At 39.3% G+C, this 27,435-nt stretch overlaps 1 protein-coding gene across 9 annotated transcripts in view; it reads right to left on the bottom strand.

The window, feature by feature from the left end:
• FHL1 (four and a half LIM domains 1) overlaps positions 1-27,435 on the bottom strand; it is a 49,609-nt gene that overhangs the window by 10,369 nt on the left and 11,805 nt on the right. For 3 of the 9 annotated variants that reach the window (XM_011994397.1, XM_011994400.1, XM_011994404.1), the window contains exon 1: positions 4,198-4,436. The exons of 4 other annotated variants lie outside the window; for them this stretch is intronic. In XM_011994397.1, the coding sequence (XP_011849787.1) occupies positions 4,198-4,219 (22 nt within the window). In that variant the 5' untranslated portion in view covers positions 4,220-4,436. Of the gene's footprint in view, positions 1-4,197; positions 4,437-4,468; positions 4,573-27,435 lie in introns of those variants that run through there. 2 more of the 9 variants (XM_011994396.1, XM_011994399.1) reach the window with 1 other exon arrangement.

Genomic DNA, 27,435 nt, shown 5'->3' with positions numbered 1-27,435 from the left:
ACTTGACTCTCTCAAGTAGCCTGCTTGGTCATCTTCCAAGTGTACTTTACTTTCATTCCTGCTCTAAAACTTTTTTTTTTTTTTTTTTTTTTTGAGATGGAGTCTCACTCTGTCACCCAGGCTGGAGTGCAATGGTGCGATCGATCTCTGTTCACCGCGACTTCCGCCTCCCAGGTTCAAGCAATTCTCCTGCCTCAGCCTCCCAAGTAGCTGGGATTACAGGCATGCACCACTAGGCCTGGCTAATTTTTGTATTTTTAGTAGAGACATGGTTTCACAATGTTGACCAGGCTGGTCTCCAACTCCCGACCTCAAGTGATCCACCCGCCTCAGCCTCCCAAAGTGCTGGCATTACAGGCGTGAGCCACCGTGCCCGGCCTCCTGCTCTAAAACTTTTTAATACTTTCACTCCTGCTCTAAAAATTGCCTTGGCTTCTCCCTCTGCCTTGTGCTTCCTTGAGGAGGCAAGAACTGAGGTTGCTACAGACCCACACAGATTCCCCGCTGCTAACATACTTTGGTACCGAGTGACTTGGATACATTCCTTAGTGCTAACAAGTGAGGTTTCTCTATCACAAAAAGTTCTGCTCATACACTAGGGGCCCCAGTACCTAATCCAGGGCCTTGTATACAGAAATCACTGAGTATATGCCTGCTGATTGACAGATGGAGATAAGTTACCACAACTTATCTCTTTAAGTTTCTAAAACTTCGGTATGTGGACAGTCACTGAAAGTGGCTTCTAATCCAATTATGTGAGCCTCCATTTTGTCCATACGAAGCCTGTTTCAGGACCACACTGATTTCCTTTCTGTAAGGACTTCTCTTCTTTGTTGGGCCTATTCTCCTCTGCTTTCATGAACTGAAGAACCTAATGCAATATGACATGCTATTTCCTGATTTTAAAAATCATCTTATATGACGTGTAAGGTGCTGAAGTCTAACCTACACTTTAGGGTAACATAAATATCCCCTCATTTTCTAAGACAGAAAGCATGAAATAATTTAATTTTTAAAATTAATTAAATTAAAAAGTTTTTACAAGCTTAGAATGCAGTTAGAAATGTGGCTGGGTGACAGAATTTTAGATATTTATTCCAAAAGGGTAGCCTGACTTTCTATGCCTGCTTCAAAAGACACATCATTTTTTCACTTAATAAACAAGCTTCCTTTTTCAGAAAATTCCTGAACTACATCCAACATGCTGAGAGGTGCCTAAATAAACCTCAGTATCTTAATTAAAAGTTTTGGCTTTCGATTTAATCATGTACACATACGAGTAATACAACATTACAACATTTGTTTTTTTCTTTTTTTACTATAAACCTCTCATTAAAGAAGATTTGATTTGTATTTAATAAATCTTGCTCGTGTTTTGACATGTATTTTCTCATGTATTTCTTCCTAGTGTTCATTTTCTCCCTCATGCCTGAGTTGATCAAACTGTGAGTGTTTAAGGAGAACGTAAATATCATCAGTAGGTAGCATTTTTCTATGTGCTTTCTGTGAAGGGTGTAATGTACAGTGTAAACAATGAACAACAACCCAAATGGAAAAAAATCAGGTTATTTCAGATCTGTTCATCACTAAATCCAACATACCAGTACATTAGTGACTCCACACATAAACACTGGCTTCTAAAGAAAGGGTATAATGCTTTCCTCAGAACATTCAACAAATGGAGCGAAGCCTTAGCCGATGAATAGGACACTTGTGTAGCAGACATGCTAATGCACCTGGAGGTGTCGTCAGACATTTGGGAATAAATACCTAAGGAGCTGCAATGAGACGGAGCTCATGAGTCACGGCTGAAAAGTAGTGTTTCATACAATTTCATACACAAATCAGAAAGTGTTTTTTCCCTTCAAAACAGAACGTGTACAGAATGATTCAATGTTATTAGCAACTTCACTGGTATGCTGCATTTAGAAAAAAACAAATCTTTTTTGGGTCACTGATGTACAACTAATGCCATTTTAGATTACATCAGGTGTCAGGAGGGTTCGATATAGATTATTAAAAGAAAAATTATGTGCCACTGAACTTCCTGCAGTCCAGATTCGATTCTATTACCATTTTGTCTGTATATGAAGATTTTTCATCATGTTGCACAGATTATGTGCAACGCAGCTCCTCGTTCATATGGGAAAAAAAGCATTTCTGACCCAGCTGCAAAAGAGCATGTGTTTTTAGTTTCTCCAGCTGTGGTAAAGTAGTAGGCAGTCATTTGGTGGTCATTAAAAGTACAAAATGTTCAGTTTCACCCTCACCCAAATCTTCTGAATTTTAAGAAGCCAATCGAGTTGGATTACTCTCCTCTCATCCTACCCTCTCATTTTCCATCCCTGCCCCGAGAAAAGACTGGCGGGCTTGTGCAGCCCACTAAGTAGTGGCTGGTGAAGGGAATCGATGGCTGTGTAATATGTCAAGTGACCTGATCCCCCTCCACACCCCGATCCTGGTCTTCGACTTGAAAGGCCAAAGGCTAAAGAAATTGAATCTACATAATTTTGCAGACTGAAAGTCTTCAATGTCAAGAGTATACTTTTTTTGTCCTTGAAATGTCCTCTCAGTATATGGATAGTCACTAAAAATGAATTTGGATCCAATTATCCTAGCTTCTATTTTGCCCATACTGAGCCCGTTTCAGGGCAACACTGATTTTCTATGAGGACTTCTCTCTCTCATGGACCGATTCTTCTCTGCTTTCATGAACCTATTAACCTAATGCAATACAAAATGCAATTTCCTGAATTCAAAAATCATCTAAAAGGTATAAATAATTGGTCTCATTTAGCCACTCTTATAGTTTCATGAGACGTCCTGAAAAAGGTAAAAATATAGTGGTAACATGTTTATTTAGTTATTATAGCCTCCAGACTTACGTACACAAGAACGACATAAGAATTTGGTGCAATTTAAAACCCAAGGTTGGGTATGCTATAAACTTTCGGTCACTACTTAAACTTTTAAACTTTGTCACTATTCTGTCAATTAGTAAACAAAATGAAGACTTATTCTACCAGGTAACAAGCATTTAAGGTTCATCAGGACAACTAGTACAGCTGACTAGTTTGCCTACACCCAGAGAATGTGTATCTTGGCTGATAACCACAATCTCAAGCATTTGGTACCATGTTTGTGAAACAGCTCCTGAGGGTTGGGGGGGAAAAAAAAAACAGACAACTTTGGAACACTTGGGAACAGGGAAGACATTACATATTAATTCATTAAGGTAGGGAATTCCATTGCAGCATATTTACTTTAAAACCTCAAAAAGAGAAATTTCCTAAAGTATTTCCATTGTTTAAATATTGACAGGCAGTGAGTTTTTAAAAAATGATTTTTCAAGAAAAAAAAAATAGATAATGACTTTGTCCCTTAATCTGAAAGCTGGGAGACAGGACGAAGTGCCTTCTTTATACCTGTCTGACTTTACCAGCTCCAAGAAAGGGAACCATTACTTAGGCAGAGGGCCACAGGGCCACAGCCACCCTCCTGGCTTCAAATAACTGGACTTTTGTCCCCTCAGCCCCTAGAGTTCATAGATTCCTTGTCGATGGCCAAAGGGCTTCCTTAATTGTAAGGTTACAAAACCAGAAGAAAATGCTCATGGCCCAAGGAGTCCAAAATGTGCCCCTTTTTCTGCTAAAAACAATTAATAACATACTTATCATATCAAAACGAACATAGCTGTTACTTTGGGAAGATTTAAAACATTGTCAGCAAAAGGGAGAAGATGTGCAAGGTCATTATGCACTTTCTTAGTTACAAATGTTCCTCCTTCCGGCTCCACATTCGATATACCTTCTCCAAACACCTTGGATGTAAAGTACTGTCAAGATGAAGAATTGTATCTTATAAAAAGGAAGCCAAAAATTCCTAACCAGGAAAACCTTTCCTCACACAATCTCTTATAGTTTCATGAGACGTCCTGAAAAAGGTAAAAATACAGTGGTAACATGTTTATTTCCTTCTTTTTAAAATAAGCCACTCAAACTGCTCGTTGTACTTGAACAATATTTTGTCTTTGAAATAGCATGAAAGGCAAAGGCAAAACAGAGACAAGCTATAATTTATTTACTATTCAGACAAGACTAAAATCATTTCATCAAAAACCATCTTTTAGCCAAATGACGGATTCACTGCCCTAACAAAACTGTGCTCAATATAAGATAAAGAGCATGAAGTTTTTACCTGAGTGTCTATGGGAAGCCATGGCTCAGAGACCAAGTTCAGGAGCAGCACCTAGACCAGTCTTCCCTCAACCCCAGCTGATAAGGCTGTGGCTCATTTGTGAACATACATTTAAGGGGAAGCGGCTAACACAAAAATAACCGAGAGCAGATGTCCCACCCCTCCCCAGAGATCACAACCTTAATCCCACTAGAAAATTCTTAACCATTTTAGGTGATCCAAGGGAGAAGAATAGGACCCAGTAAAAATACCAAACGCTACATATAAATACCTGCGGGGCTACTCAGCATCCAAATTAGCTCCAGAGCCAGAGAGGCCACATAGAAAGTCATCCCTGTACCGGAATAAAATTTGGACTCGGCTCTGGCATAGCTTAACGCTGAGCCAACCTTATTAATCCACTTTATATGCCTCAAGAGCTTGCATTTGGCCCTATAAATAATACATTTTTGTGCTGTTAATGATAAAAGTAACTCTAAGAGATAGACTTATGTTACCAGTGTAACTCAAGGAGATTAGACACTATGAATATAGAGATTAAGGGGATTATAGATGTTGTCACTCAATGTCCTCCTTGGTATGTTCCAGAGATCAGCAGATTACTGTACCGGAAAGGGGAGCGATCCTAATCTCCCCACCTCCTTAACGGCGGAGAGCACAGAACAAGATGGGGAGACTATGCCTATCCCCACCACAGACACAATGAAGACATTTTGTCTCACAAACTCAACCTCTTGCTTTTCAGCGTCAGGGACAATAAAAGGAAAAATATGAATGAAAATGAAGACATCAACCTAACATGTTATAATAGCTCCAACAGACCATCAGACGGCTGGAGGCTGGTCATTAGGAGCACATTCCAGGAAAAGAAAGCCCCTAAGTCCCTCCAGGACCTTCTTCCATATTCCTTCTCTGGCCTTACCCTCAGCCTCCTTTCCCTCACTCCCACCTCCCTGGCCTCCTCACTGTCCCTTGTGCCCAGAGTCATGGTTGTTCCTTTCCCTACTTCAAGTCTGCTGGTATTGCACTGATTTCTCTCCTTGTTGTCTGATCTGCTCTGCTCCATGAAGGCAGGGATTTAGTACTGGAGCTCACTGCAGTGGCCCCAGAGCCTAGAACACTGCCCAGCTCCCAGGAGGCTCTCAGTAACTACTCCTTGAAAGAATGAACTAAATAACTGAAAAGTCCATCAAGCCTCCAAAACACAGTCCCACCTGCAATCCTGAAAGTGGTTTTGGCCACTCAACTTCAAGGAAGGCAGCTGACCTTCAAGCTGGTACAGACACCTTTATAGCCACTGTCTTGTTTAACAGTGTGTGTCACTGGTTTTGACCCTATTCACACATCTCCCCTACCAGGTTGAGGGCCAGGGCAGTGCTTTGCTGGTCTTCATGTTCCTAAAGCACAGAGTAGGACAGCAGTAAATGCTCCATGAAAATGAATGAATGAGTTCCCCAATTCTTATGATCTTCAAATGTTTAAGGAAAAATTATTCTAAAAGACAGCTGACATCAGTAACTCCCAGTTAGCTAGAAAATGACACAATAAAAGCCAGGTTGTTACAAGCAAATTTATTACATGTTAGAGAAAAAAAAATAAGCCTGGGAAAAGAAGAGAAGCTACACTGTGCTCTTGCTCCACGCCTTTCTAGTCTCTTTCTTATCCAGCCTGATTAAATTATGGTGCAGAGATTAGCCAGTTGTAACAACACCACACCCCTAAAATAAACTGAAACTTTTCACCTAGAGGAAATTCTCTTACTTTATTAGATGATTAACCTTAATGAACCTTGAATTTTTTATTTTAGCAAGGTATATTTTTAGGAAGAGCCCATGTATGTTGAAATACCTCTCTTGCAGCGCTGTGAACAATAGGCTTGGTGTGCCTAATACTTTCCTTTAGGAAGTTAATTCCTGTTTCCAGCTATGCATCAGGAAGTGTCTTCTTTTAGCAAATATGGTAGTTCTTTAGGTTTCTGATCATTTTGAAAAGCGACAACAGAATATGGATAGACAGCTTTATGAAAGTATCAAAAAACAAACCTATTTTGCCTAAAATACAAGAGAAAATTCAAAGACAAGAGAATCACTTTTTGACCACCATGAATTAGTCAACTATGACCAGCCAGGATGGGCTGGGAGCTTGGGCCTCCAACAATAGCATTTATTCCAGTTATTTTCATTTCCATCAACCAGGTAACTCTGCCTTCCTAAAAACTTCATGAAGCATGACTACTACCTGCTCTGACATCTGGCCCTACTGCAGATGTCCTCAAGCCACAGAATTAGACCTTTCGCAAAACCAAGACAGAAACGACCCCTTGCATGATGAGAAACAATTTCTTAGGAAGAATAGTTGGTAACTTTGTCCTGTCTTCGATCAGCGGCTCGGAACCCTTGCTGGTTATTTCACAGGTACCTGGAGTCACGGGTTTCATTGGCATCTGAGTCAATCTTGTTACACATTAACAGTATGATGTTTAATAATATCTTTAAGAATCACTGTACTGTTTACAAAGCACCTTTACATACTATTGATGGAGCTGACTGGTGTTTGGAAGCAACTCTCCTTGGTGTATGATGGTTACATTTCAGGCCTTCTAGTCTCACACTCTAGCAGTATCAGGACGACTTTTTCAGTGAGTGCTAGGTATCAAACTCCCTAAGTTTCCCTTCCATGTGATCCTCTGCAAATCATTTACTTCAGGGTTTATCTACACATCCTTATGGTCCTACTATCTGCAGATGCATTATGACCTATTGTTGGGTTAACCTGTCGATAATGCCACCCCAGTCACTGCTTTATTGTATATGACAAGCACTTATTGGACAGAAGCCCTACTATGCGGTGCAAGATATTTTGCTGGTCACAAAGAATAAAATACAGTCCTTACTTTCAAGTGTAACAAGATAAATATACAAATGACTACCATGCAAGGCAGAGCCTTACAAGTATTACAAGAAAGGTATAAAGTGTTACTGAGATTTATCACAGGGAGAGATCACATCTGGTTTGGAGATCAGAAAAGACTTGATGGATGTTATGGCATTTGACCTGGTCCCTGAAGAATAATTAAGACTTTGGCATGCGGACAAGGGGGAGGGAGGATTCCAAGAAAATGGTACCATGTCACCTGAGGTATGAGAAAAACACAGGACGTGTTCAAGAAGCAGGATGCAGCTGGGGGGTTTGGGGTGTGACAGAAACACAGTATAAGGAAGTAGTGGGACCGAAAGCTAGAGAAGAGGGAAAGTCACACGCGGAGGACCTTTCTGCAACTGGTGCAAGGGAAGAATGAGATGGAGTCATGCAAGTAGTGATAAGAAGAGCAGATCTCAGAGAAGAAAGGAGGCAGGGAGACAGCACAGGGTACTTCTATTATCCACTGAGATGCAAGGAAAGACTGAAAGAATGACAGGCAGAGGCAATGAGCATGGAAAGGAAAAACTAGATGTAAGGGACACTGTGACAGGGCTCTACAAGGACTGAAAGAAGGGGAAGGAGCCAAGGATCTCTCTGAGGTTGTGACTCTGGGTGACTGGGAAAATAATGGGGAATATGGGAGGCAGAGCTGGTATAGGGAAGAGTGGCACTTTATTTTAGACTTCACAATGAGCTTCTTCTGAGATGTCAAAAATGAACCCTCTTCAACGGGATCCCAGTTATCAAGGAGCGAGAGAGAACAGTAAGATTACAGTAGAATCACGTTTGTGGGATTTCTCACACTGCAATCTAATCCTAGCCTCTCTACCTCAGAAACACCACTGGGAGGATCAAACTTCAAAAGTTCAAAGTGGTGCAACCGAAGAATCAAACACGGCAAATTCAGTGACCCACTTGGCCCACATTTCAGGACTTCCTCATTCACAGCTTGACTTGTGGTCACCTTTCTCCCTTTACTAGATTTTTCTTTTCCTGAAGAAATTTCCAAATTCAGACAATTACTGGCCATTAGTCATGGCCAGGGGCAAGAGGCTGATAACAAACTGTAATGGAGTCTTTGTGGATTTATCCGTGGTTTCGTGTCCATTTGTTTTTTTACATTACTCTTCTTTCCCTCATATCTACTACTAATAAATAGACTGCAAGTTTTTTTTCTCAATATAATTTTGTCAGGCTACTTAATCCCTCTGCCAACAATTTCTCCTGAGTGAGTCCAACTGCAAGATTAAGGCAACTAGTCATGCCCTATGATATGATGTGATTCAATGTTGAGCTCTCCGGAGTATTTCTTGTCCTATGTACTCTTGCCAGAAAAAAGCCCAGGACAGCTTCAGCCATCTCATGTTCCCGTCAATCTTTAAGGTGGGAAGAGTACTTTTTCCTACTGACAAGTCCAATTTTGCAAAGTCACTGCTTAAATGTCACAATTCATGGCATACCCGCCAGAGAGTAAAATGAAGGAGCACCCCTGGAACCCCAAGAGGGGGGATTTGGTCATGTAAGGTCCTAATGAAAACAAACCTGAAATTCGGCCTCCCCAAAGGGTCTCTGAATCTCAGAGAAAAGGAAAAGGTGAGTATGAAAGGAGAAGACCTGTAACAAATGAGATAGCATACATGAAATAAAGGACACTGTAAACAGCAAAGCACCTGGAAAATGCTAATTAACTCAATTGAAGACCTGTTCATTTCACAGTTGACCAGGGCTTCGAAGTTTCCTTATAATCTTCACAGAGAGATTAAGAAGCATGAGCCACAGCCCCTGTCCTTTGATTTTTGGTAATGTCATGATCAGTAACAGTTTTAAATGTCTCTTGTCCCCAAAGTCTCTTCCCTTCCTGTGTTACTACCAGACTTTTACCAAGAGGTAGGAACTATCCCAACCACATCCTACAGATACTTTTATGGGCCTAAAACCAGAAATCACTACCAGGAAAACACCGAACAAATGACTTTCAGAGCATGCCTAGGATGATATTTTTCAAAAAACAGAAGCAGCAAAAAAGTAAAAGAAGTAAAGAAAATAGAAACCAGAAAATGTTTTAGAAAGAAATATATAACATAAATCAGAATCTCAAATCAAAGGAAAATAAATGTTTTAGGAAACTGAGAAGCTGGTAAGGATAAATCCTTGTCACATTTTAGATGTTAAAATTCTCTTCCAGTTTATTTCTACCACCTACTTGTGATATATCTGTTTTATTTCCATGTTGCCATGTACCATGACTCAAAACACCCTTTCAACCATGCTAAGTCCTGGCATTCACCAAGCCCACCTTTTATGAACATTTCAAGCCTCTGATAAATGCTTGAGGGCTAAACATTCCATGACCCTATTCTATAATTTACCCAGCTGGTTAATATCCATAACAGGAAAGAAGAGCAAATCAAATAAGCTTTCATCCATACCTTTATTCTTAATGCTGATAACTGAGATCGACTGCCTTGTTCAGGGATGTTATCATAATAATTCATGAGCTCTGCTTCCTTGTGTGAAACATCAAGGCTAGTAACATACAATCTATCTATATTTACCAAAAAATTATAATTAAAACATTACTTTATTATGCATTGGTGTCTTCAAACCCCAAATAGAAGATAGCCCTAGAATTCAGGGTAAAGGTAGAAAAGACTCATGAGTGGTTCTCTGGGGTTTGGTCAGTAGAACATCTGAACCTAACATGGTGCACAGAAGTGGAAGCGTGAACATAGCAGGAGGAAAGAGACCAAGCCGTGACCTGGATGTCACTCAGGAAGTCTATATTTTGTTAAGCAACAGCATTGTCTATTTTGATAGCAGGGGAAATCCAGATTTCCAGAGGACTGAAAGTACATAAAGTGAAAGCTTACTTGGCTCCCATCTGCCAAGTTTCCCCGAAGGCCATCATTTGACTGCCTGAGCAGTGTCTTGATTCAGATTCAATGCAGGAGTAATTACAGGTGGACAGAGGAGAGCAGTGGCCCACAGTGATTTGTATCTGAGAGAGCAAATAATAACTTTCTGTGGAAGGAGCTCTTCTGTTGTGCCAGGACAGGCACTGTTTTGTGAAAACTCAGCTGCAGAACCAGAGTGATTTTGTTGGTGTGTGGTCTGCCATTAGATTACCACCCTCAATGGCAGCTTGTCTTCCCTGTTTTTCAACCTGTGCATGGTGAGGACAGACTATAGGCTCCTCCACAAGTTGGAGAGGCTTGGCGGACCTAAAGAAAAGTGAGCCAGGTCCGAGGGTGTCTCCAGCTTCAAAAAGATCGCATGATAGAGTTGGAAATGGTCTTAGATACCACCTAATCCAATCATCTCATTTTATAGATGGAAAAGCTGAGACCCAGAGATGGAGAGATGACCTGCTTCCCTGAGTTAACAGCTGCTCCAGGTCTAGAAGCTGAGTGTCTGGACTCCGAAGGCACTATTCCTTGTACCATATTAGCAAGGGATCTTTACACATGACAATGTAAACCTTAGGAATGCTATGTACCGTAAATGGGGCTTGTTATCCCTTGACTTTATATTCATCAACAGAGGTTAATCTGGGTCACATATCCTGAGACTAAGGGACAGTTGTGTGTGTAGATGACACATTTTGCAGATTCTCTCATGCAAGGGTCCAGTCAAGTTATCTCCGCCACAGTTATGGTTAATGCTGGAGTCTCTTAGCCTACTCTTTGCTCAATTAAACCCTATTAGACTTAAAAAGAAAAATAAAGTTCACGGATAAACTTTGGCTAACTTGGAAGCAGTAGTTGACGCAGAGCTGAGAGAGATATGGACTAGGTTGGATGGGGAAGCAGAGGCTCTACCTAAAACAGCTGACACTTAAGGAACAAGAGTGAGTGATTTCAAAGCCTTTGAAGTCAAACAACAAGTTCACCATGCCAGGCAGCAAGTACATGAAACAGAACGACAGGAACACGAAGTCCAGAAAGGAGAACGCAAGGAGAGTCTGCAGCTAGAGGAGCAGAAGCCACCAAAGAACATGTACTTGGAAAGATCACACCCCATTCACCTCACATCCCCACCCCTCTGGCTCATTTCCAATCAGTGTGATAATAACACGAACAAACATGGGAAGTATGTACCTGACTGGTATAAATAAGACCAGATTATCTAAGGTACAGAAAATGAAACAAGGAGTGGTTGTCCCATTGTGTTCAATGAAATTCAGGTAAAATGGTTTAGACTGGACCATAACTATTTTTGAAGGCTTCCATGAAAGAAATTTAAGGCTTAACTTTATATGAGATTGGTTGAATAATTAGCATGGTTAGTTCCAAGACAAATAATAGGAAATTTGTCCTGAGATAGTATCAGTATATTTATTTTATAATGATTCAAGAGAATATAGTGCAGTGGCTAAGAGCATAGACTGAAGCCAGAGTATCTAGACTTGAATCCTGCCTCCACCACTTACTGGTTGTATGACATTGGCAAGTTTCACTTAACTTCTCTGTGACTAAATTGCCCATCTATAAAATGGGGATGATAATAGTACCTATGTAAGAGGGTCATTGTGAGAAATAAAGCAGTAAATATTTGTAACATTTAGAACAGTGGCTGGCACACAGTAAGCACTATATATTATTATTAATTCAACTACACGCTAAAAATGTGGCTGATCCAAGCAGCAGATTCCTACAAATAGAATTTATCAAGTTTACTAACTCACGGGTGATATGTGGAAAAGAGATAAGAGCTCAGGATGTTGGCCAAGAGCCCAGCTGCAAGGACCATGGGCCTGAGAATGACTGGGGCAGCAAAGAGCAAACCTCAGAGACTCAGAGGAATTGGCCTCTAGCAGCTTGACAGCCCAGTGGAGACAGTCTGTGGATTCAACATGGGTCAGGAGGGTTTATGAACAGATGATGGAGACCTGGGGAGAACAAATCTCTCCTCTGTTGATCCCCTAATGAAATAAATACCCAATAGGTCTAGGTCACCTGCCCAGTCTTGAGCTGTGGAGGGTCTTCCCTACATCTTCCCTGCCAGGAAAGGGCCCAGTTAGCCCAATGGATAATTAGACCTTTTCTGGCTAGAGTCAATAAACTTTCCAACACAACAAATAAGGGTTTACTTTATGAGCACTAATTCATCAGGCAGGCCACCCTTGCTTCACATCTCTGAGCTTAAGTTGGCTATAAAGGCCAACAATGAAAAGAGGCTACCTATATGCAGCTCCAGCCAGAATGCAGATTAGCATTGTATTACATGAGTTAATTCTGAATAAATGCCAAGGACATGGATCTGAAAGACCCTGTCTCATCAAGCCACTTACAGAAAGGACTCTGCAGCTCAGGAGATGAGGTTGTTTGTGCTGAGACATAGTTTGGGTGAGTACAGCAACGCCCAAGGTCCCAGGGTGGCAGAACCAAACTATGCACCATCTACCCAACTCTTGACCAAAAATATGTTGTGATCAATCCCCCATACCCACCCCAAGACAAACTCCGGCTAAAGCATCTAGAGTTGGGATGACTGTAAGAAGACTATTATCTGACCATTGTGTAGACAGACCATTGCTGTATGTCCACAATGACCGAGCACCTCACATTCCCAACCAAAAGAAACCCCAGACCTCTTAGCTGTCACTCTCCATGCATGAACAGTGACTAGGATCACAGAGGCTATATTTTCAGGTCCACAGATCTCATCCCAGAGTCCCGAAGCTAATCTCCTCCTATCACAATAGGGTCCCTAAACCCTGTGCCTCAGCTCACCACAGGAGAACGCGAGGAAGGGAACAGGGGCATATCAGCCTAAGGAGGCAGGGACAGCTCTGGGATGAGCTGTGAGGAGAGAAAGGGTACACTGGTCCCAGAGATTCTCTGAGGCTCCATACCTCCTCTCCTACTGGCACAGCCTGGGCAAGGCCTGCAGCTACAACATCTCAATTCCAGATAATCACACATTCTTTCTTCAGTTATTTCACCCAAAATTTTATCAATCAGGGTTTCATTTGGGTTAACAATCTTCACTTATAAAATGAAATAATCCCAGGTGAGCGTGAGTGAAGGTAGCTAAAGAACATGAAGTTCTTTGTCATTATAGAGATAATATGTAAAATATTTTAGAATAAAAACATTTCTTAGGTGAAAACTTTAGTTGTTCATTGTTTTATATGTTCACAGTGATTCTTTAAGTTTCCATGTTCATGACTTCAAGTTGTTTTGCTACGTTATCTTATTTATTGAGATATAATTTACACGCCTGTGCTTTGGGAGGCCAAGGTAGAAGGATCGTTTGAGGCCAGGAGTTCAAGACTAGCCTGGGCAACATAGTGAGACACCCTTCTCTAAGTAAAATTTAAAATAAACAATTTATATATTATAAAATTCACCTTTATAAAGTGTACAATTCAGCTGTTTTTAGTATATTCATAACGTATATCAATCATTACCACCATCCGATTCTACATTTTCATCACTCCCAAAGAAATCCTGGACCTCTTAACCATCACTCTGCATACCCCACCCCACCCCACCCCCTGGGAAACACTAACCTACTTTCTGTCTTTATGGATGTGCCACTTCTGGCAATGGAATCATACAATAGATGGCCTTCTGTGGCTGATTTCTTTCACTTAGCATAATGCTTCCATAAAAATGGAATCACACAATATGCAGCTTTTTGTGGCAGATTTCTTTCCCTTAGTATAATGTTTTCAAGGTTCAACCATGCTATGGCATGCATCAGTATTTCAGTTCTCTTTATGGCTGAATAATAGTCCACTGTATAGATACACCACATATCGTTCAACCATTCATCAGGTAATGGACATTTGGGTTATTTCCACTTTTCAGCCACTATGAATAATACTGCTATGAACGTTCTTTTTTTGCATAGGTTTATTTCCAAAGATGTATTTTTGAAGAGCTATGAAAGAATACATAGTGAAAAGTCTTCTTCCCCCTACCTATCCCCAGACATCTACTTCCCCCTCTCCATTGATAACCAATGATACCAGTGTCTTCTTTATGCTTCTGGAGATACCGGGCTTATAAAAGACAGGCAGCAATATATATTTTTTGTTTTTCCTCTTCTTTTAAAAACAAACATAAATAGTGGTATACTATACATACTCTTCTGCACCTTGCTTTTTCTATTTATTCTATTGCTAGTTCCATTTATTTATATTCAGAGAATTTTCCTTGTCAGTACGTAAAGAGCTTCTACTTTTTGAACACGTACATAGTATCCAATTGTGAAGCTATACCACAATTAACTTAATCAGTCTCTTATTGACAAATATTTATCACAAGGATGTAAGAAAAAAAATACATTTATTTATTTATTTATTTATTTATTTATTTTTTTTTTTAAGATGGAGTCTCACTCTGTCGCCCAGGCTGGAGTGCAATGGTGCTATCTCAGCTCATTGCAACCTCTGCCTCCCGGGGTCAAGCGATTCTCCTGCCTCAGCCTCCTGAGTAGCTGGGACTAAAGGTGCGTGCCACCATGCCTGGTTAATTTTTGTATTTTTAGTAGAGACAAGAGCTTCACCATGTTGGCCAGGCTGCTCTCGAACTCCTGATCTCAAGTGATTCACCCGCCTCAGCCTCCCAAAGTGCTGAGAGTACAGGTGTGAGCCACTGATCCCAGCCTTGAAATATATACATTTTTTTTAAAGGTAGGATGAACCAACTAAAAACAGCAGTTAGTTTAATCAGATTGCTTTCTTCTAACCCCCAAAAGAGATCAGTCACACTAAAGGAATGGGAGTTTTGATTTACAAGAAAGGGAGAGAGTAAAAGGAAAGAGGTGAAAAGATCTAGAGTGGATCAGGGAGCACCCACCAAAGTTTACTGAAATGGCACATTGTTTTTGTTCATGCAGAGAGGATGCCATCTGGAAATCCCACGCCAGCTATGCGAAGGTTACCCTCAGCTAATCAGCCACCCAGAGAGGAAGTGGCTTTTGATTCCAAATCCATGCTCTTTGCACCAAAACCCACGATGCCTTGCCAATGAACTAAAAAACAGTAAACTCAGCAAAATGCTGATACTGACAATGCACACAACATATCCTCACACAGTGCCATACCATGATAGATTAGTGGCAATGGAGAGTATACTTCTCAAAATTAAAGAGGCACCTTAGTGTTCATCAAGTCTTCAGGCTGAAATGTTATAAAGTACATATAGTATTTGAGTTTCAAATGTTCATGTTGTCTTCCTTATCTATTTTAAAAAATGAAAGGTGGCTTCTCAGCTGGGGATTATAATGGAGCAAGCTGAGCTGGGCACAAGCCCTTCTGGACGATTAGACTGGCAACATGTCACTGATGCATACCACCAGGGAAGTGCACAGCTCTGAGTCATAAGTCTGACCTTAAAACTGCATGCTGGGAAAACAAAACACCATCCACGTTTGTTATATAAATCTGTCATGGATTTTTCAACTCTGTCTGCATCAGAGTTTTAAATTAACCCTGTCATTGTTTCTTCCTTAAAGTAGAAGAGTAGCTTGATGTCTGTAGCCTCAAAGGTCAGTCTTTTCTGAAATGGGCACTTGTTTTCTTAAAGGTCACATAACTAATTGAAGCCAGGTGACCCATGTTCTACAACTATTTGTCACTGATTTCCTAACTTAGATTGCACCTCCCTGTCTTTACAGATAAACAAGAAAAAGAAATGTCACCAGCACCCCCACTCCATTATCAGTGAACATTTTAAAAAACTAACTTTGGACTTCAGAAAAGGGGTTGATGTTTATAAAGCAGCTTAATAGATGCAGACCGTTTTAAAATTAAGTATACTGGCAGCTATCTTTGTTAGATGTTTAAACAGGGATCCCCAGCTACGTCATGGCAATTCAGTGTGGCAAACCAGGAGTATTATAAGAATTGCAAGACCTAATTAATCTTAATTCCCTTCAAACTGTCTACTCATTTAATACCATAAGTAAATGCTAAAGCCTATATAAATTATCATACTGGAACAGGAAATGTACAGAGAAGAGATTAATTCAGGAACTGTGAAAAAGGATACTGATTTTAAAACACTTCCAGCAAATTTAAAAATCAATTTAAAAATTAACGTCATCAAATTAATTTAACAGTATTTTTATACCATTAAATTTTATACTGTTAAAATTTTAACTTGATTTTAAGCTTTCAATTAATGAAAATAACAGTAAATGTTTTTGACTTTATTGTGTTGTAACCCAAGGAAAGCACACCAGACTTAGAATCAAAAATCTCAAATGCAATCTCTGATTCCGCTGAATTGCTTACAAGCCAAGTTAATTTTTCTTCCTCATCTATGAAATGGGAATATTAATATCTGTCTTGCTTTCCCTATTGAATTGTTTTAGGAACGAAATTAAATAATATATGTCCAAGTACTATACAAACTTTAATATAACATAATATGGTCACAAAAGAAATACATATAAAAATCAGGCTTTGTACCCAAGTAGGTAATGTCTTTTGATTTTTCAAGTATACTTAATTTTTCATATGATTCACTCAACTTTCACAATAAACACACACACATTTATCATATACTATAAAATCTAGTGGCAGGTCATTGTGAAAAGACAGGCAATCCCCATGATAGGAATTCCCTCTCTTTCATATCAGCCTAAACCTTCAATGATACAGAGTTTACAAAATACTAATATGGGTATTTTAGTTTTACTTAAAGTCTAGCTATTTAATCCTCTTGTATTTAGTTAATATTTAATTATTTGAAAAGGCACAAGTAGCTGGGAATAAGTGTATAATAAGCAAGCTCCATAAAATCTTGCTTCTTCGCTTTGATCTAAAAATCAAAAGCATAGTCCTCTGCCTATCTGTACAGGGTATTTTTAGTTGCTTTAAGTAACTGACACGGTTTATCCTCCGCTCCTCACAAACAAAGTAACTTGGAACGCCCTCAACAAAAGAAAAGAAAAAATTAAGCCAAGGTTAGTTATAAGACTTTTATTTGGGAAAAATTAAAATGAGGAACACTTTTTATTTCTGTTGTTTAAAGGGCTGGAGATTTAGTAACAACTTGAAGAAGTGAGTTAATCCCTTTGTAACACAGCCAGGATAGGGTTTATTTTCCCACTGTTATGGTGGTAACTTAGAACACACAGGAAAACAATATCAAATATCAATTCCCTCCAGAGTTGCAACTTTCTAAATGTAGTAATCAGTAATTTGTCAAGATTATCATTCACCATACAAATACTTTCTATATAATTTGAACTTCCATGCCACCTTTTGTATCAAGTCCTCAAATGCTACCAAATACAAACCTGGTACCGTTTTCATAAAATAAGACTACAGGTGTTAAAGACGAATAAACTGAGACATTAAAGAGATTAAGTGTCTTGCTTTAAGGGGGTGGGAGGAGGCAAGGTCAAACTAAGAATAGAAGCTCAAGTACTATCACCTGTCCTAAGCATAAATCTAAAAAACTTTCCACTTTCCTACTAGCCATAAATACATAGTCCCATCAATTTTCATGTATTTTAAACATACATTTTGCAGGAAGAAAATCTTCCAAACTGATTTGTGGAAATACCATTTAATTAAGGGTGGTACTGAGTGTATGAACTACAGAATATAAAGTATTCATACATGAAACTTTTTTTCAAATTAATCTGATTTGAAAACTTAATGTTAATGTCTAAACACTAATAATACATAAACTTGAGCTATAACGGAAACTAGATATAGTTTTAAACTTAACTATTCACTATATACAGTAAATCAGTTTTATTATGGGTGATTATGAAACAATCACAGGACAAGTCAGTCACTTTCCAAGATCAAAGAGCAAGTCAGGGGTAGAGAAATCAAAAACGATGCAACCTAATAGTCTCTTCCAAGACCAAAGTTCATGTTATTCCATTGTGCCAAGGAGTTTTAATGGGTTTTAAAGGGTCATGTGTGTGTCTGAAGGGTTTGGCAAATTTCTTACAACTCTCCATATATAATTTCTTTTTAATTCACGTTCTACACTGACATGACGCATTTAAATATATCTAATCACCAGGTTTCCCACCCACATCCCCCAACTAATCCCTGCCCAAAATATTTTCTGTCCTCTTTTTCTTTTTTCTTTTTTTTTTTTTGAGACAGTCTCGCTCTGTCGCCCAGGCTGGAGTGCAGTGGTGCAATCTTGGCTCACTGCAATCTCTGCCTCCCGAGTTCAAGCGATTCTTCTGCTTCAGCTTCCTGAGTAGCTGGGATTACAGGCGCCCACCACCACGCTCAGCTAATTTTTGTATTTTTAGTAGAGACAGGGTTTTGCCATCTTGGCTAGGTTGCTCTCGAACTTCTGACCTCAGGTGATCTACCCACCTCGGCCTCCCAAATCACGCCTGGGATTACAGGCGTGAGCCACCGCGCTCAGCCTCTTTGTTCTTATACATTAAATTTTCATACACCGTCTGAAGATTGAGAACACAGCAGAAATCTGTTTCTTACCAAGCAACAGCAGCTGGAACTGAAGTGGAAAGTACAGGATTTGCCCCTATAGGGAAGTGAGAAAAACTGCTTGGAAATGATTTTAAGGGATCTCCTGCCAGCTAACTCAAGAGTGCTAGTGAAGACTTCCAGAAGGAAACATACCCAGTCAAACCCCTGGCCAAGAGAGAGTGTTTGCACACAATTCTGGGGACTGAGAATAAAGGGAACAACACAGCTTTGCAAGAATGTAGGGTGTGCTTTCCACATAAATAGGGGCAAAACTATACAGGAGAACCTTTCATCTCCATACCACTCTCTCTGTCCAAATTGTAACAAGAGTGTTTTCTTAAAAAAAAAAAAATTATTAATTTGCACTTAACACCTTGACACCAGGGTTTGGAATCAGACCCTGCACAGATCAACTTAGTCCTCAGTTAACTGTTCCTCTGCCTTCCAAATGCAATCGATTCTGTGGGCGTAACCAACATTCTATGCCTATAACACTTTTCAACATGATCTTGCCTCTCTATAAGAACAGGAAGTTACTTGGCTCCTGCCTGGGATGAAAATAAAATTTACAAGTGTATCCCCTCTTTTTTAGGGGTCAGCAATGTCTGAGTCACAAAAAAGTTCCAATTTAAAAATTAGCTAGTTTTTTTTTTTTTTTTCCAACTCCATGCCAGGATTCCAGAATACCTGTTACTTTTAAAATAAGGCTCCTAAATTTTTTCCCAGCAAAACTGGGGCATTTATTTTATACCTTCTTTCACAGCATTCTATAGCAATTTAGTCACATTTGTGTACTGTTCAAAAAGCTAGACTTCAAGTCTATAAAATATTATGAAGTTAACTGGTGAAATCTGCTACATTTACTTTGAAATGCACCCAAAAATAAGACAGACTGATGGATAGAGGGATGGACAGATACGTGATAAAACAGGTAGAATAAAATGCTGTTAATGGCAGCCTCTTGATGATGGGGATAAAGGTGGTCACTGCAAAGTCATTTCAACTTTGAAGATCTTAATAAATGTTAGGGAAAAATAAAATATACATCAGCAAAACCTTTAAAAATTGACTGCAGCTACGCACAAGCAGGTACTGGCTTCCAAAATGTTTTCCAAACTATGGGCACAGAATGTGGTACAGTCTGGAATGAAAAACACCAAAGTTGAGTACCATAGCCTCCAAATGAAAGAAATCTGCCAAACCCATTTTAAGGTTTTTTAAGGCATTATTAAAGAAGCCCTGAACATCACATCTCACAATGAAGTGCAATATTGCACACATACGTTTTCAGACTAGGTTGAGCAGTTTGGGCCAGAAGAGAGACCTTTTTGAAGGTTCCCTAATCCATTTACACAGGCCCATCTGAAGGATGACACTGTAGCCAGTCGCCTGCATCCTAACCATCTCTCTCCTTTTATGGTAGTTTCAAGTTTAAAGCAGATACTCGTCTGTTTGCAGATTCCTAAAGGTACTAGAAAAAAAAAAAATCTAAATATAACAGATGGATAAGTGCTCATGGTAACTGGAAACCAAAACGTAACTCCAGCTTTTGCAGGCCAATGCCTTAACACCCATGGCTTTAGTGTAACGGTCCTGCTGTGGACCTTTTGTCTTTATTCCCACATAGAAATACTACCCCGACTTTGATGGATGACAGATAAGTGTTAGTCAAAACTTTATTTTAGGTTGACATTAATAACCTTTACTTATTTTAAAGTCAATCAGGGCCAGGTGCGGTGGCTCACGCCTGTAATCCCAGCACTTTGGGAGGCCAAGGCGGGTGGATCACCTGAAGTCAGAAGTTCACGACCAGCCTGACCAACATGGCAAAACCCCGTCTCTACTAAAAATACAAAAATTAGCCGGGCATAGTGGTGAGCACCTGTAATTCCAGCTACTCAGGAAGCTGACGCAGGAGAATCGCTTCAACCTGAAAGGCAGAGGTTGCAGTGAGACGAGATCACACCATTACACTACAGCCTGGGCGAGAGAGCGAGACTCCGTCTCAAAAAAATAATAAAATAAAATAAAAATGTCAATCAGTATGTGTTCTCCAGGATGTTAAAATTTTCTATGAAACACAGTCAAGTGTTTTTGTTAGGTTTTCTTATTCGTGTTTTTAAAAATAGTTCAATATACTTGCCAAAGTATAATTCAAATGTTAGTAAAACCTCTGAGACATTTCTATGAATTCTAGGGTTCCATGGAATATAATATGAAAACCACTAGACTGGAAGGACTCTATTTGCACTCTTAGTGTTTATTCAATCCATGACCTTTAGGTCATATAAACAGCCACCAAACCCTCTCTAGACTTCATATATGAAAGTGGTATCATGCTGGTAACTTCCTGATCTGAATCTCTTCCCCACTCCTTATACCCAATTCTATCCTCCCTTTATAGTAGCTAACTCTAACCTTTTGCCCTACTATTCTCAACCCCAATTCTTTGAATTCATTCATATCCACAACCCCTCAACTGCATTTCCTAGGCTGCCTTTCCAAGTTTCAACAATACAAATAATGTGACCATATAATGAAGCGGGGAAGGGACAGCAATACGTATGTGTCCGTATACTTGCTGGTAGTTACAAACAAAGAGAAACTTTCAGGGTCTGAAAACTCAGCATATTGCACGTTCGAGTTATTACCTCTTCTTAGCCACCACCAAAATAAATATCAGGATCTCAACAAATCTGAAAGCAGCTCTAAGAAAGTCAAAATTGAAACCACATAATGATAAAGCTGAAGTGTTTAGGGGTAAAGCATACAGATGCCTTCAGCGTACTCTGAAATACATCCAAAAATTAAGATGGATTAATGGTAGGAATAGGAGCGTTTACTGTATAATTTCAACTTTTCTGTTTGAAAAACTTGCTGATAACATGCCAGGAAAAAATAATGTCATGCTACAATGCGGGAAGAGGGACTGTTCTATTCAAGGATATCCTCCAACAATTCAGGAATACGGATATTAGAAGAATAGGGATCCTAAGACAGTCCTGTGTAATTCCACGGTAATGCTATGGTTTGTACTTTACACAATGCCTTTCATTCAATTAACTATATCTCTAGTAAATACCTACTAAGTCTCTGGCACTAAATAATAAATGATACAAAGGACATAAGAGGAAACATCAGGCTTCTTGCTCTTCAGAAGCTTCCAGTTTCCTGGAGAAAGCAGAGAACAATTTAAGACAGTAACTCCGACCAAATCCTTTACTCTTTGTGCCTTACATTGCCCCAGTCAGGAAAATGGAAAACACCCATGAGAGGACCAAAAGTCAGGTCAAGATCCTATGTGAAGTCTATGAGAACTGACAGTTCAAAGGGCAGAGTTGGGAACATAAGGGATAGGCTAAAAATACTGGAGCACGTTGTACTGTTTTCCAGTTCAAACCTGTCCCATGAGCCCAATGCAAAGGGTGGAACTCACCCTCTCCAATTAGTTTCCATTTGAACCACTGTAGGGAGCAAAAGACACTCTGGATTATAAATCCCTTTGCCTGTGCACACTGACAATTATATACACAAACTCTCACCACTACCGATAGGAAAAGTTCTCCCGGTCCTGGGAAAGAAACATACAGCGTACCTTATCTAAATTATGAATTTTTAGCCCTAAAGACTGTGTACAGAAATGGTCCTATCGGCTGGGCACAGTGGCTCATGCTTCTAATCCCAGCACTTTGGGAGGCCGAGGCTGGTGGATCACTTGAAGTCAGGAGTTCGAGACCAGCCTGGCCAACATGGTGAAACCCTGTCTCTATTAAAAATACCAAAAAATTATCCAGGCCTGGTGGCACAAGCGTATAGTCCCAGCTAATCGGGAGGCTGAGGCACAAGAACCACTTGAACCCAGGAGCAAGAGGTTGCAGTGAGGCAAGATAGCATCATTGCACTCCAGCCTGGTTGCACTCCAGCCTGGTCAACAGAGTGAGACTATGTCTCAAAAAAAAAAAAAAAAAGAAAGAAAGAAAGAAAGAAAGAAAAGAAAGAAAGAAAGAAAAAGAAAAAGAAATGGTCCTATCACATATGGTTTAAGAGATGTCCACAGACTCACAAAGACCACAAACCATTGTTTTTCTGCTTTTCTACTTAGGTGAAGAACTGTTCTTTGGTTTGGATTTTTTTGTTTTTTTCTTGTTTTTTTGACAGAGTCTCACTCCGTCACCCAGGTTGGAGTGCAGTGGTGCAATCTCTGCACCCTGCACCCTCTTCCTCCCGGGATCAAGCGATTCTCATGCCTCAGTCTTCTGAGTAACTGGGACTACAGGCATGCGCCACTGCACCCAGCCCAAGAACTGTTAAAGAAATTAATTACTTATCCAATAATTAGGTATCCTTCAGTGAGAGATGCTCTGCAAAGCACAAAGCTTATCTGGCTGATAGGATAGAACAATGAGACTACTATTCTAAATACATTTTTATATATCTCCTCCTTTTTATTTTAAATTGATCCCTACAGCTGTTCAAGCAAAACTGAAATATCAATAATGAAATACATAAATTATAACAATTATTAGCACAGTTCACCACACTGGGCTTTCACCATGTGATATAAGGTTGATATAATAATGATGATGACAGTGATAATGATAAAAGTGCCATTCTTTCTCAAGAATTATTAAGCACATCAGGCCTTAACATTGTGATTTCCATAAAAGCTTTGACCCCAGCTATGTTTATTGTACTGATCATAATAAAATTTGTACGATTTAGCTATGACCTTAATCTAACAAATATTCTACGTCCACGGTTATAAGACAAGTGAGTCAAGGTTTCAAACTCAGAAATTAAGGAGCATCCAACATTCATCTCCCAAGCATGGTTCTCTCTTACAAGTGAGCATCTGTTGTTGGCTTCTCAAATCTTTGCCTATTAATAGAAGAGTTGATGATGGACAAAATCTTAAAACAACTTCCATATGCACTGAACTTTTATGATGTTCAAAAACCTTACTAAGTAATCACAAGTTCCTATTGGGCTTGAACTAAACTTGATGACAGATCTGAACTCTAATATTTTATACTTGGGGAGTAAGGACAGAAGAGCACTTCTGTCACTTCCCTTGCCTCAGTCTCTGTGCAATACTTGATAATTAATCATTTACTGACTCCTTTGTTTAGGGGTTTCAAAGAAAATTCACATGTGAGCTTATTCTTAGAGAAGCTGCAAAGAGCTGTAAACGGATGAATAAATTAGTAAATTCTTAAAACTGGAATGTTTTTGTAAGTCTCAAAGCACCATACAGGAGAAGAGAAAAAATTTTAAAGGCCCATTTAAACCAGTTGAAGTCCAAGACTCTACCTACCTTAGAGTTTGACTCTACCTACCTTAGAGATCAGGTATCTATGTCCTCATTTCACATCAGTTGTGTAGATGGAACACTAGATTTGAACTTAACTGTCCAAATCTGACTTCTTCCATGAGAATCCTGGTCAAACCCAATCTTTATTGTGGACTTCCATGGCACAATTTAATATACTTGAACTCTAAAATATGGTTCAAACATTTATATGTGTGCAAATTTATAATCCTGTAATGGGTAAAGGAGATACTTTTACAAAATGAAAACATAATGTCCAATCAATGGTTCCATTGATTTGGTATTCTGACAAAAGGTTCTCTTTACAGGCAGTTCATTCACGTTAACTAAATAATACTTTATTTCACTAAAAAGAAAAGTATTTCCTTGAGATAGTGTGTGTGTGTGTGTGTGTGTGTGTGTGTGTGTGTGTGTGTATTTCTCCATGACTTCTTAGCTTTCTTTACAACCACAGTGGGTACTCTGGTTGAAGACTGTGTAAGAATCAAAGACTAGAGATTCCACTTTTCGAGAGTCCAGTTAGGACCCCTTTTGTAAGTGAGACAGTTTCTCTCCTCAAGTGAAAATGAATTCTTTCTAAATCAGAGGCTGGGAAAAGTTAGGAGATGTTACAAGAGGTCAGAACTAAGTCCATTAAATCCCAGACCCAGATTTAGTTGCCATAGAGACAAGGGAGATAAATAAACCAGTAACCTTAACAAATGTGCTGCACCTTTGCCAGACATATCTCTAACTTACCATTATTTTTACTTAAGTATCTTTAAGTCCAAACATAACCGACTCTGAAGACTACAAAACCAAACAGAACTAGGCCCAAAAGAAATACGAACACTCACTGAAGCAAAGGGCAGGCAAAAGAGTCGAAAGCCATCCCCCACCCTTAGCAATGTGCTCTCCGTTCCCCTTGAAAAACTATTGCAACATGAAGCTCCAGAGGCAATGACATATGGGGAAAATATGTGGTGCCAAAGCCAGAAGAAACCATGTCAAAAAAGAAAAACAGACATGAAGTAACTGACCTAATTAGAAGAGAAAAGTGTACTTACAGCAGAGAAACAAGTACATCTGAAACAGGGAATATAGCTGAAGGTGAGGGGGACTGCTGTAAGGAGGCTCATGACCTTAAAGTGAATTTTTGTTGCTTATCTAAAAGAAATCAGAAGATGAAACAGGCATTGCTCTTGAGCTACAACTCCATTAAGATGTTCGTTAAGTGAACACTGGACCTTTAAACATGAAGATTCATTCCCTGCCTGGAACTGCTACACATTCATTAAAAGCTCTGAAACAAATATTTATACTTGGTGTCATGTGGTATACCAAGATGCCTCTACCAACCACCAAATATGGAAGAAAGAGAAATGGGGGCTCTGGATGATGAACCACAACAAGCGAGAAGGAACTAGAGCATTGGAACCCCATGTTTAGACTCTGGACAGGAGTCCTCATGTTTCCTGGTCACTTACTAAGCACCTACTCTGTGATAGATTAGAATATCCGGCTTGTGATATGGAGGTAAGTACATAAAAGTGGAAGATTCTCAACATCTAAGTGAGCATATACTTATAGCAAAATGTACAAACAACATCACAACATGAATATAACTTCAAATAAAGTGATACTTACACTTTTTCCTTGTGCCTTCTAGTTCTTGTCCACAGGTACATATCACTTTGCATGTTACAATCACAGCATATATACAATTTTGCACCCTGCATTTCTTAGTAAGACCGTATTATACAAATTCTTTCATATTGCTAATGTAAGCGTGAAAATTATAATTTTTAAGATTCATGAAATTCCACTGCATAGATGTATCATAATCTGTTCAATCAAAACTATTTGTTGAATATATGAACTATTTTTTTCACATTAGACATTTAAATTCTTTTTGTCCTCACAAATAACACTGTGATGAACCACTATAACATACAGCTTTTTTTCTTTTCTTAGAATAATTTGTTTCTTAGAACACATTTGCCAAAGTATGATTATTAGATTAAAGGGTACCAATCTTTGTGCCTTTAGCCATATATTGCCAAACAATGTTCCAAAAGGCTTTGTACCAACTTACATTGCTACCAGCAGTGAATAAGCGCATATCCATTTCAAGTTAACCATATTAACATTGGGTTTTCTTTTTGTACTTCTGCTAACTTAGTAGAGGTGTGCCTTGTTGACGTTTAAATATGCTTATTTTTGCATACCAGTGAGGCTGAATGTTTTCCATGCATTTCTTTACATTGTGACATAACGTTGAGTGTCTTTTACCAATCTATCAATTGGATAATTCATTCAGTCAACAGTTACGAAGCACCGACTGCGTGCTAGGCCTGTGCGCACTTTTCTTACAATCTGTATGAGCTCTGTGCATGATATAGAAATTAGGTATCTTGTCATATGTGCCACAAATTTTTCCTGGTGTGCTTTTTCATTTTAATTATACTTTTTCACTATAGGACTGTATATATTTGAAACTGTTGATTTCTTTCTTTCCAACTTTTTAAAATCATTTTGTAGCTTACAAGGTTATCATATATCCAGGGATTTGATAATTATCCTGTTTTCTGTGGTCTAATTTACAAGTTTGCTAACAGCCCCATATTTTCCTAAATTTTCTAAAATTAAAAGCTCTAATCCCTAGATTTCATGATTCTTGAGCATATCTAGCTTTTTTTTTTTTTTTTTTTCACCAGAGGCACTTAATTTAAAACAAATTTTAAAATCAGAGTTAGATTTATCTTTTCCATGTGCTATACTGTATTGAAAATAATTGATTTTTCACCTCCTCTGCTCCAACTCAAAGTAGATCCAGATTTATCTGGGAAGATTCAACCCAAAATACCCTGGTCCATATCTCTTTTTCTTTCTCAGGCCAGAGAAAAGTGAATGTTCTAAACATTAGCACCATCACTGCCTGACTCATTTTTCTTAGAACGTTGCTACTCAAGGAGAGGCAGGTCCTCAGATCAGCAGTGGTACAACCTGGTGCTTGTTGGAAACGCAGAATCTCAGGCCTTACTCTTGACCTGCTGCATCAGAATCTGCACATTAAAGTGTGAGAAGCACCAAAGTAGACTATAGAAATCCTCCAGAATAAAATAAAACACCCATACCTGTTGATGCTCCTTCTCTTAATCAGGTACCATCATCAGAAAGTATCCTTCCTCTGAAATGTTTGCCCTCAACCCTTTTAAAGCACCTCCTTAATATGACTGTCACCCTATGTCATGCCCCTGAAAATTAGCAAGCTGGTATTTTGAGAAAAAGGATGACCTTAAGTTGGCAACCTCAGTTTTATCTAGACCTGGGGTTGAAAACTCACATGTCTATAGGGGTTAAACATTCAGATAATGGCAACCAACCCTTGTCCTTAGTGTCAAGGAGACTACAGAGACTGCCGGAGACTGTGGCAAACTTCAGAGTTCATGCTTTAGCTAGATAAACTGCAGCCGGCCAGGCATGGTGGCTCACGCCTGTAATCCCAGGACTTTGGGAGGCCGAGGCAGGCGGATCACAAGGTCAGGAGATCGAGACCATCCTGGCTAACATGGTGAAACCC

Source organism: Mandrillus leucophaeus, unplaced genomic scaffold (assembly GCF_000951045.1).
Source record: "Mandrillus leucophaeus isolate KB7577 unplaced genomic scaffold, Mleu.le_1.0 Scaffold456, whole genome shotgun sequence".
Lineage (NCBI taxonomy): Eukaryota > Metazoa > Chordata > Mammalia > Primates > Cercopithecidae > Mandrillus > Mandrillus leucophaeus.
Note: the sequence above shows the minus strand (reverse complement) of the source record. Positions and strands in the feature narration are given on the sequence as shown.